This window comes from Homarus americanus, unplaced genomic scaffold (genome assembly GCF_018991925.1).
Source record: "Homarus americanus isolate GMGI-L3 unplaced genomic scaffold, GMGI_Hamer_2.0 scaffold39155, whole genome shotgun sequence".
In the NCBI taxonomy this organism is placed as follows: domain Eukaryota; kingdom Metazoa; phylum Arthropoda; class Malacostraca; order Decapoda; family Nephropidae; genus Homarus; species Homarus americanus.
In genome coordinates, this window is record NW_024737042.1 from 13,729,585 (window position 1) to 13,742,413 (window position 12,829).

General features: G+C 39.0%; 1 protein-coding gene across 4 annotated transcripts in view; it reads right to left on the reverse strand.

Moving 5' to 3' along the window:
- Positions 1-12,829, reverse strand: part of LOC121872727 (ATP-dependent RNA helicase has-1-like) — a 163,108-nt gene that overhangs the window by 111,478 nt on the left and 38,801 nt on the right. For all 4 annotated transcript variants that reach the window (XM_042375744.1, XM_042375745.1, XM_042375742.1 and 1 more), the window contains exon 4: positions 6,351-6,527. In XM_042375744.1, the coding sequence (XP_042231678.1) occupies positions 6,351-6,527 (177 nt within the window). The remainder of the gene's footprint in view (positions 1-6,350; positions 6,528-12,829) is intronic.

Sequence of the window (12,829 nt, forward strand, 5' to 3'; positions counted from 1 at the left end):
GGCATTCTTCACACCGAAGGTCTTGGAAGGTAGCTTTTTCCAAAAAAGACCAGATTCGTCCACGTTAAACACCTGGTTGTCGGTGTACAGTGAACCCTCACTTTACGCGGTCAATTGAACCCACGGCGGCCCGCGTAAAGTGAACAACATAACATATGGGATTAATTGAAATAGAGACCGGGCCGACCCCCAAACTCCTCTTTTTCAGACACAATACCTACGTTGTAGTAAAAATAACTTCTTATTTTTATGATGGTATGCACACACAATTAATAATTAAGAGAAATATCAATAATATTAGGTTTTTTAACACTTACATTAGTGGAAAAGATGGCTGGGCACACGGGGATGGGGGGGTTGGTTCCGAGGCAGAGGGCAGATTATTGGCCCTCACCTGTATCACTTGTATCAACTGTATCACTATCCACCACAGAGGCTTGCAGGGCATCTTTGTCAAACCCCTCAAAGTCCATATAAGTCCATATCCTCACTATCATTATCACTATCACTGACTTGGGCCGGCTGTGGTGGGTGGCGGGTGAAGAACTTGGTAATGTTTTGATGACTGGGCTACCTTGTGCGCACCCTGCTCGCGCCGCTCTCCGCGTAAAAGGGTACACACACCGCGGAATGTGAGCATTCCGTGTTCGGCAGGGTACCGCGTAAACGTGGAAACGCGTAAAGTGGGACCGCGTAAAGTGAGGGTTGACTGTACTGTCCCTACTCCATAATCTCACGTAAAAACGGAGGAAAATCCCTAGCCGCAACACAGCCAGCACTAGCTTCTTCACCTCCGATGTTAATGTTGGTGATCTTGTTCCTCTTCTTAAATCTCTGCAACCATCCAGAGGAAGCATCGAAGGGTTTGGGCTCTGCAATTCCCATCTTACGTGACACTGCAGCATACAGTTCACGTGCGTACTCCTTAACTGAGCGCGTGTCCACCGCCATGTTCCGTCGTGCCTGACGAATCAAGTAGCTCACAAGTAATTTCTCCGTCTTGAGAAGCACCTGGTTGTGGCAATACAGGAAGTCCCCGACTTACGACTACTTGGACTTACGACCGTCGGGACTTACGAAAGCCGCAGTTGTGACCATTTTTTTTTTTCAAATGATGCACGCATTTTCTATACCGAAACATTTCCAGTTAATGTAGTCTCCATGTATAATTAGAAAATTATGGGGACCCCATGTGCATTCAGCTGACTACATTAAAGGTAAGTGCTCAGTCACACTGTATCCATTCCTCATTATTTATTACTTTCACTGTACTGTATCCATTCCTCATTATTTATTACTTTTAATGTACTGTATTTCATTGTAGATTTTTTATTTAAAAAAAAACATTGATTTTTTTTTTTAAATCTATGTCGGACTTACGACCATTCGGACTTACGACCTGGATTTGGGTCCCTAACCCCGTCGTAAGTCGGGGTCTAGCTGTACTTGATCATAGAAGCACCTGTAGACTTTGTGATGTTCATGGGCTCCTTTATCTTGGCTGCATCCTTCTTAATTGTCCGGATCGTAGATTCGTTAACACCATGTTGGCGCGCGAGATCAACCTGTCTTGTTCCTTTCTCCAACTCTTGGATGATCTTGTATTTAATTTCGTAGCTTAGGGAACGTCGTATCTTCTTTGGCTTAGGGCGGCTGGGTCCAGGTAATGCAAGGTTTCTTTGTGGTGGTGGTCCGGTGGAAGCCATTCTTATGGAACAATGGACACCGATATACACAGTGTATCCGGGAGGGGTGTAACTGACGTGGGTAGGTCAAGGGGCTTGAACGCTCCCGCGGCGGGGCAAGTCATAGTACATTAAACCAATCACAGCTAGCGGGGGAGGGAGGTAAGGATGCTTCGCCCAATCACAGTCCGATACGTCACATGACGTCACCGATAACGCAACAAAGACATACACTGCGCAACCTACTCGCGCCGCTTCCCCAACATGGCGGGATGGCGGGAGAGATGGTGGGAGGTTTGAATCCAAAAATGGCGCGCTTCGAGAGGACCGCCAGCCGCTCTCCGCGTAAAAGGGTACACGCACCGCGTAAAGTGAGCATTCTGTGTTCGGCAGGGTACCGCGTAAACGTGGAAACGCATAACGTGAAACCGGAAGCGGTTCAAAACTGATAATATGTTACATAAATTTATTTGTCAGTGGCCCAAGGTTAAAAATGCTTTGAAAACCTTTGATCTTGATGTATGATAGTTATTTTGTGGGTCCCTTTTTTCTGACCTGACCTGTCTAGTCACGTCATCACCCTTCTCTTAAGCTCCTCTACGTGTGTGTTGGTGTGGGGATTAGTGGATGTCATCATTATGACCTGACCTCATGTTTTTAGGTCACCCTGTATATTTAAGCCTCTCTCTGTCCATGTAATCCAGTTGCCTCTGAAGATGTCTTGAATAAAGACGAAAGCTAAGGTACTCCGTTGTTTCCATTTTCCCGTGTGATTTTATCAAGATTTATCTTATCCACGTTTTCATTGTGGATTTACATGAAATTATTTTTAACTAATTATTCAGCTTGTCATTTCTGGATATTATATTGGAAACGTCTCATAGAGGTAGGGAGAGAGCAGTCCATTGGAATGTGACTGCTCTGCTCACCCCCCCACCACCCACAAAGGGTCAGCTCTCACTGATTGTTTGTCAGCAAATACTGCCTCATTCATGATACACTATTGTTTAATTGTTTTTCATTAATTAGTAATGTTACATTACTGTAATAATCTGTGCATATTAATACCTGTATCCTTCATAAACAATACAGTACAGTACTATGTATATACCTCATAAGTAAAAATATATCATTGAAGACATCTTCAGGTCAAGACCCACTAATCCCCCACCCAACAATGGGTGAACTGACATTGCATCATGTCAGGTTAGTAACATGACCCAATAATCTCCCACCCAACCTCCAAAACAAGTGTTAAGACATGACTGTTACAATTCAATTCAATGATTACAGTTATGTATTATAGTCAGCTGAGTGAAATGTCTGCCTACTTGAGGCTAAGGTTGTCAGGATCTGCTGGTGAGTACAATACAGTATATGCAGTAGTATACATTATTATGTTTACAGTATGAACAATATTGTACTTGTACAGTGGTGTTTGCGTTAATAACTACAGCTCACACGAGTTGCATTGTTACTCTTGGGAAAATAATACCACACTTTCTTTGCTGTAACAGCTCTATTCATGCCCAAATCATATAGAGCTTCTTCTTTTTTTTGTAAATACATTTATTTTACCAAACATTTAGATGAAGTATTCAGGAATATTTTGATAAAAAATGGTGTGTCTAATGAGATTAAAACTGATTTTATTGACTCCGGTATCAACATTTCTTATGTTTTTGTTTTTTTCATAAAAGAATAGAATTCTCATCATTATATTACAGTATATAGAAATATTTGGTTTACGGATATCTTATTGGAAATGTCTCGGAGAGAATTTAATAACGATCATTGTGCTATCACAATTAGCCATACTTGAGTGAGGAAGGGGAGGGAGAAAAGTGACCACATGACCCTCACCCCCCAAAAAGGCAGGCAAGCATATGCGCGCACACACGCACACACACACACACACACACACACACACTAGGGCTGCCCACCAACCTGGTCTCATGGCTCACTGATTTCTTGAGTGAACGTCGTCAGGCAGTGAGGTACCAGGGTTCTGTCTCCACATTCCAACACCTCACCTGCAGTGTTCCCCAGGGGACCAAGATGGGACCACTGTACTTCCTGATCCTGATCAACGACGCTCTATCGGACACTCCTCACAAGTGGAAGTACGTGGATGACTGCACTGTGGGGGTTACAGTGGACAACACCTCACTGGACTACTCATCGCTACAAGGCACCCTGGACAGGCTACAGGCATGGACTACTGAGAACAAGGTCACCATCAACCACACCAAAACCGTAGTCATGCACATCAATACCGCCACCACTCCAGTGCAAGCTCCAGCAGTCACAGTGGGTGCCCATCCTCTCCAGTTAGTGCAGTCTGCCAAACTCCTGGGTGTTACCATAGACCACAAACTGGACTGGAAGGCCCATATAAACAACACAATCAAGGCAGCCTCGTACCGACTCTACATGCTACGATGACTTAAGTCACTTGGGGCACCCACGCCAGAGCTGAGGACTATCTACAACGCCGTTATTCTCCCCAAACTAACGTATGCGTCACCAGCCTGGTCGTCTTCTCTCAACTCTACCCAACAACGTCAGCTGGAGAAGGTACAGAAAAGGGCCTGCAGAATCATGCTCGGTGCAGACTACTCCAGGCTACAACAACGCTTTCTCCACCCTGGAAATGCCATCCCTCAGTGACCTCCTCCACCAAGCATTAGCAAGGTTTGGCAGTGGACTACTGCACCATCCTTGTCAACACCACCTCCTGCCACCGGCAGTCCCCCGCCCACCTCACGCAGTCCGCCACTACAACAAAATTCATCCCATAAGAGTCCGCACTGATAGATATAAAGAATAGCACCATCCCATCTATTGTTAAAATAATAAACAACTCCTGATTTATGCACTGCACAGCCTTGTAAATGTATTCAACGCATATTATTATGTCCAAATCACATGTAAGTTTGTATATTTTCAGCCACCGGCTGCAACTCTATTAATAAACCGTTTATCACACACACCCACACACACTCCAACAACCACCCACACACTCCAACAACCACCCACACACTCCAACAACCACCCACACAATCCACCACCCACACACTCCAGCAACCACCCACACACTCCAGCAACCACCCACACACTCCAACAACCACCCACACACTCCACCACCCACACACTCCAACAACCACCCACACACTCCAACAAGGTAATTAGGACAACAAGCATGAGGAGTGAAGGTCTTATTGTATGACACATTTGTGTGTGTCACTGCATGGTAGTGAGTTAAATATCAACTGTTGAGGAGCGCTTGGCAACACTCATTTCCACTCCATCTCTCTAATTACTCACACCTTTCTGCTTTCTCACTCCATATTTTAAAATGTTTTTGTTTTTTACAGGGATTAGACCACCTGGGCACAGGTCACTGGCCCACATCAGGGCCTGGGGTAATAATAATAATAATAATAATAATAATAATAATAATAATAATAATAATAATAATAATAATAATAATAATAATAATAATAATAATAATAATAATAATAATAATAATAATAATAATAATAATAATAATAATACTGTAATAATAATAATGATAACAATAATAATAATAATAATAATAATAATAATAATAATAACACTGTAATAATATTAATAATAATAATAATAAGATCAAAAGTGAGAAACAATATATGTATGCTGTTGTTGTCAATAGTAAGAGAAACAATTGAGACCCTACAATTGTGTGTAATTGAGGCAGAAAGTCAGATCAGCAACCTGGGACTTGGTCACAATTTTTGTGATGCCATATGGCAGCAGGGTCTACCATTAGACAATACATTATGCTTCCAATATCTTCCCAGGCAGTAGTACCTCCTTGTTTGGTAGCTACCTACTACCCTGTACCTACTACGGTACGTAATGTTGAAGAGATGCAACTTTGCTCATTTATACTTATACTTATCACAATCTCCCTAATAAATACTTTAGGTTTTATGTTTATTCAAGACGTCTTCAGGTCATGAGACCCACTAATCCCCCAACCAAGAAAGGGTGACCTGACATTCCTTCAGAAGGTCAGTAATATGAGAAATACATATCCCCCACCCTACCTCCACCTGACATTGAGTCAGGTCAGGTTAGTTACACAAGACCCAGTAATCCCCGACAGCTCCATGGAAGTGAAAAATAACAGTCTTTGCTGTAACACACAGTTTCATTCATGGATTATTATAGTGAAGAAATGGAGTTTCTAGCTTAATTAGAACTGCATTTACGGACTCCAGTAGTTTAGACTCAAGGAAAACATACCCAGCACCCAGAAACATTCTGGGGAAGTGGGCGAGTGCCCGTCTGTGCATGATGTCTAGTTTAGACACTCGGAAACTTTTCCCAGTATCCCGAAAAGATTCCGGGGATAATGAATTTTTCTGGGTTTGAGAAAGTCGTCTGGTTAGCCGGAAATCTCTTATCCCTGGAAGTGCTCTGCAACAATTGTTCCGGCTAATGGGGACATCACTTACAGGTATCACATGTTTAACCCCTGGGCTTCGGACTATGGTCCGAAACTTTAACTACGTTTTCTGGTGTTTTTCTTTTTTTGGCGGTTACAAACTTATGGTACACATAGCCTCATATATGTATAAAAAAATTCATAATATCAAACTGGAATAAAATCATGAATACCTTGTGGAAGAGCAGAAAAGATTTTATGCACATGCTGAGTGTGTGAGCCATTATCCAGCAGACGATCAGCTTCATCTAAAATTAGAATCCTTAAGTTGTGTACTGGAAGTCGGGTGTTGTCAAAGCTTGTCAGAGCCTCCCTCAGTCTCCCAGGAGTTCCTACAACAAAAGCAGCACCTGTAAAAAGAATATGAAATTTACCTTCGTGGACCAATATGGATGAGCATTAAAATAGAGCAACAATTTTTTTTTTTATCATTTATGGCCTAGAAACCTGAAAATCAGGTTATGGTATCAAGAACTCTCAGAAAACCAACATTTTTTTAAAATACAGTATTACCCCGCCTAACGCAGTTTCACTTAACGCTTTTTATCATATACGCGGTGCCTCGCCAGAGCTGAACTTTCACTTAACACGGATTTTTTCCACATATACGCGGTGAGTGTCCGGCTCGAGACGCTATTTTTAGATTTGCCCCACCCGCCACCCTGCCTGACTGCCTGTTTTAGCTCATAAAATTCATACAAATTACCCGGCCAGAGTATAATTTACATTGCTGGAATTCTTATAATTTGGTGATCATTTTGAATATAAACATCATATATTTTGCATTAGACATACAAATTTTAGATAAAATGTTTTCTCTAGTAAATATGTTATCTTTTGTGCAAAATATATGACATTTATATTCAAAATATTCCTGGTCTTACAAGGAATTCAGCAATGTCAATTATATTATCCTAACTTTAGTTTGAGGTATTATTTATTAAAATTTAGTGGTTTTCCCACACATCTCCTTGGGACGGTTGGTGGGGGGGGGAGAGAGGACCGACCGACCATCTGTTACCCCGTGAAGAATATATTTTTTTTTTATTAACTGAAGATATTTGTTTTAGCTCATAAAATTCATACAAATTACCCGGTCAGAATATAATTTACATTGCTGGAATTCTTATAATTTGATGATCATTTTGAATATATACATCATATATTTTGCATTAGACATACAAATTTTAGATAAAATGTTTTCTCTAGTAAATATGTTATCTTTTGTGCAAAATATATGACATTTATATTCAAAATATTCCTGGTCTTACAAGGAATCCAGCAATGTCAATTATATTATCCTAACTTTAATCTGAGGTATTATTTAATACAAAATGTTAAAATTTATTTTTTTCACCCACTCTTCTCTTGAAGGGAGGATTGGTGGGAGGTGGGGGGGAGGGTTGGGACTGACCGCGCGGTTGGAAGAGGGGGGAGGCAAGGTGGGGTACTTTGGTTGACAGATAGTGTCCTGAAGAATATTTTTTTTTTTATTAACTGAAGATATTTGTTTTAGCTCATAAAATTCATACAAATTACCCGGCCAGAATATAATTTACATTGCTGGAATTCTTATAATTTGGTGATCATTTTTAAAATAAACATCATATATTTTGCATTAGACATACAAATTTTAGATAAAATGTTTTCTCTAGTAAATATGTTATCTTTTGTGCAAAATATATGACATTTATATTCAAAATATTCCTGGTTTTACAAGGAATCCAGCAATGTCAATTGTATTATCCTAACTTTAGTTTGAGGTATTATTTATTAAAATTTAGCAGTGTGAGAAGAGGGGGAGGGAGTCGAGTCCATTATTTGAATGGACATTAACTTGGCGACTGTATTTCTCTACTTCTCTTAAGTATTAATTGTGTGCATGTACCATCATAAAATTAAGATGTTATTTTTACTACAACATAGTTATGTGTCTTCAAAAAGTGGAGTTTGGGGGTCGGGCTGGTTTCTATTGGAATTAATCCCATATGTTCTGTTGTTCACTTAACGCGGATTTCACTTAACACGGGACCCTCTGGGTTCTATTGACCGCATTAAGTGGGGTACAACTGTACTGTAAAAAAACAAAATACATCAAGGATGCACTTTTTTTAATATCCCATTCCGTGAACAGTCTCTCCTCCATAGTACAGGTAATAATTGTAAAACTTTTACGTTTTTAATACACAAACTGAGCGGGATACGACGTGGATGCTGTACACACGCGGCAGCGTGCCAGCCGAAGTTATCGTAAGACGACGTTAGACATTACGACCACGCGTCTGGACTCGAAAATAAAGTAAAATACAGTATTTTAATATAATATAACGACAATGACCGTCTTAAGTCTGGGCTGTCGTAAGTCGAGGAGAGACTGTATTCTCTCGTAAAGAGTCATCAACTAAGTCTAAGTCTGGCAGTTCATCAGCTGGTTTCATGTGTGGCAGTGCTTGCTCTGTGACCCTCAGAGCACTGTTTTATCATGTACCCCTCATTTGAGGCTGATTGTCAATAAATGATTTGAATTTGAATATGATTTGAGGCTGACAGTAAAGGGGAAAGGGTAATCAGTAATAATATCTCCATTACTCGGAAATCCTCTTAACCGGAACTCCCCAATAGGCGGAATTGAAATTTTCTCGGTAAATCATTCCCAAAGCTGGAATTTTTCAGAAAATACTGGCTTTGGAAACGATTTTCTAAGGGGCTTTTTTCTAGAAAATTCAGAGAAAATTTTCCTGGTACCCGGAAAATTCGGGAAAATTCTGTGATTGGGGGAATTTTTTTCAGGTTTGAAAGGCGAAAATCAGGTGCATTTTCCACAAATTCCGAGAAAAATTTTCTGGTACCCTTAAAATTCCGGGAATGGGAGATTTTTTCCGACTTTGAGAGATGAAATAATGCATAATTCTCGAAATTTTTGAGAAAATTCCGGTATCCGGAAATATTCCGGGGATGGGGGAGTTCTTTCTAGGTTTGAGAGATGATGTAATGCGCAATTTTTGTAACTTCCGAGAAAATTTTACCGATACCCAGAAAATTCCTGGAATGGGGATTTCTTCCGGCTTTGAAAGATTGGGAAGCTGGATTAAAAATAAGATTACCGGTATATTAAAATAATAAAAATGTATTATAAACCTGTCTAACATACCGTAAAAGAACAATATACCTCTGTAATAAACACAGCTATCATCACTCACCGCCCCCACCATTTGCCAGTGACGAGACAAAAAAGGGAAAGTGACCGCTGTAAGAGGAGGAGATGGGGCTATTTTTAGCCCGTCTTTGTGTCCGAGGTGGTCAGTAATGCATATAGGTATATTTACTGATCATAATACTTATCTCTTATAAATAATTCATTTAAAACTTATTTTTTTACAAGAAATATTCAGTAAATGACTGCGTACATTCTTGAAACTACTTACAGTGGTAAATTTAGGATGAGAATAATGAACACGAATTCAGGTCATCGGATTCGAAGTTTGGTCCTTAATGATCACCATAAATGTCAGGTCAGCTTCACCTACCAGGTATAATGGTAGCCTCCCTTTTTCGCGAAACAAGCTTGTCCAACCACGCCGATTCTACATTTATACGGTACCTAGCCAGAACCGGAAATTCATTTTACGCGGTGCGTCTACTCATATACGCGGGTGAAGTATAATTTTTTATTTAGCTCATAAAATTCACACAAATTACCCGGCCAGAATATAATTTACATTGCTGGAATTCTTACAATATGATGATCATTTTGAAAATAAACATCAGGGATTTTTCATTAGACATACAAATTTTAGATCTAATGTAATAATTTGGTTTACACAAAGCAAATATTTTATCTTTTGTGCAAAATATATGAAGTTTACATTCAAAATATTCCCTGACCTGCAAGGAATCCAGAAATGTCAATTATATTATCCTAACTTTAGTCTGAGGTATTATTTATTACCAAACGTTAAAATCTAGTGTTTTCACCCAAACATTTCTCACAGAGGTAGGAGCTAGTGAGCTGGGAAGAGGGGGGGAGGGGATTTGAGTCCATTATTTGAATGGACATTAACCTGGCGACTGTATTTCTCTTAAATAATAATTGTGTGAGCATACCATCATAAAATTTAGATGTTATTTTTAATACAACATAGGTATTGTGTCGGAAAAAGTGGAGTTTGGGGGTTGGGCCAGTATCGATTGGAATTAATCCCATATGTTCTGTTGTTCACTTTACGCGGTTTTCACTTTCCGCGGTACCCTGTGGGTTCAATTGACCGCGTAAATAGGGGTACTACTGTGTGTATATACCGTATATCACGGCCTATAAGGCGGCGGGGTGCATAAGACGGCCCCCCCCAAATTTCCATTTAAAAAGTAGCTTTTGAGCTCTATTTGCTGTATAAGACCAGTACCCCAAATGTGACACTTACCCACTGACTCAGTAGTCCTTTACCAACCATCCTTGGTTTTTTAAAATAAGGCCAATTCACTTCAAGTAATGTCATCAAATATACCCGCTGGTGTAGTGTAAACACTAGTGACGTCACTGAAGCGTCTGCTATTTACCGGTAACTGGAACTAATGTCGGTGTCGAGTAAAATTTTTCCATTTACTTGAAATGGATTTACCGATTTATTTGTTTATTTATTTATTTATAATATACTGTAACATATTAAACACACTGCAAGTATTTTCTTTCATTTATACGCTTGCTTCGCACGAGACGATCGGTGGTGGGAGTGTTCCCTCGTCTCGGTGGTGTGACTGTGTTCCGACTATTTATACAACAGGTGGTTCAACAGCAACCACCGTATTCTAATTGTGGTGTTTCATTAGGATTTGAGTGAAAAAGGTTACCGGTATGTACTTACTACATACATTTATTACACAAACATATATATATATATATATATATATATATATATATATATATATATATATATATATATATATATATATATATATATATATATATATATATATATATATATATATATATATATATATACATATGTGTGTACTGAATATACTATGTACAAAAAATGAATGTTCAATGAATTATTTATGGTGCATTAGGGTACTGGCCACTTCAGACACAAAGACGGGCTATAAATAGCCTTGTTATCTACCCCTACATCTCACCCTGAGCCAGAGGGAAGCGTCTTGGTAAATAACATTTGTTTGCTTATTTTCCATTTACTTGAAATAGATTTACCGAATTATTTGTTTATTTATTTATTTATAATATACTGTAATATATTAAACACACTGTAATTATTTTCTTTAATTTATAAACTTGTTTTGCGACAAAGGAATGTTTCAGTGATGAAAGCGGTGTCTGTACTAACTGTTATAACTTAACATGTCTTTTAACCTACATCCTCCTCCCTGTCCTAATCCTCACCTCACCCTCCTCACCCTTCCTCCCATCCCTGCCCCGCCCCGCCGTTCCGTGCCCCGCAAAGCCCCGGCCTGGCCCGATCAACCACGCCTCGGCTCCTCCCCACTACACTTAACTACGCCTCACCCGCCTCGCACCATCCAGTGTGACCACCAATCCCCATATGTTTTGTCCCGTGAGTTATGCTTCGAAATCGGTGGTTAGTGTTACTTAATATTGCGATAATTACAGAGCATCACTCAGTGTGTTTTTATGCTAGTATGATTTGTAATGTACTCTTTGACGCGTAGTGATAAATAATATTCAATGTAGTGAGCAGAGCTTCACTCCCCGACCCAGCCTAATGAGAATATTGTCGTGATGGAAACTATAGTTGCCAAACATTGACGTAACGTATAAAGTAAATATTTGTTTTTCTTTACGGATACACTTCCAACTAATCCATCATCCCTTTCGGATTGTACATACATACATACATACATACATACATATATATAAATATATATATATATATATATATATATATATATATATATATATATATATATATATATATATATATATATATATATATATATATATATATATATATATATATATATACAACAAAATATATGTACAAAAAATAAATGTTAAATGAATTATTTATGGTGCATTAGGGTACTGGTCACTTCAGACACAAAGACGGGCTATAAATAGCCTTCTTTATCTCCCTCCATCTCACCCTGAGCCAGAGGGAAGGGTTGGTAAATATATTTGTTTGCTTATTTTCCATTTACTTGAAATTTATTTACTAATTATTTGTATATATATATATATATATATATATATATATACAATATATGTACAAAAAATAAATGTTAAATGAATTATTTATGGTGCATTAGGTATTACTGGTCACTTCAGACACAAAGACGGGCTATAAATAGCCCATCTCCCCCTCTTCTTACAGCTGCCAATGGGAAGCGTCTTGGTAATTAAATTTGATGTTTATTTTCATTGTCTAATTTATCATGTATCAAAGTAATATTACTAAAAATTGTGTAGGTAGTAGGCAGCTACCAAACAGGTAGATACTACCGCCTGGGAAGATATTGGAAGCATAATGTGTTGTCTAATGGTAGACCCTGCTGCCATATGGCATCACGAAAATTGTGACCAAGTCCCAGGTTCAGCGCTGACCTGACTTTCTGCCTCATTTACACACAATTGCAGTTTGAATTGTTCCTCTAACTTTGACAACACAACATACATACAGTA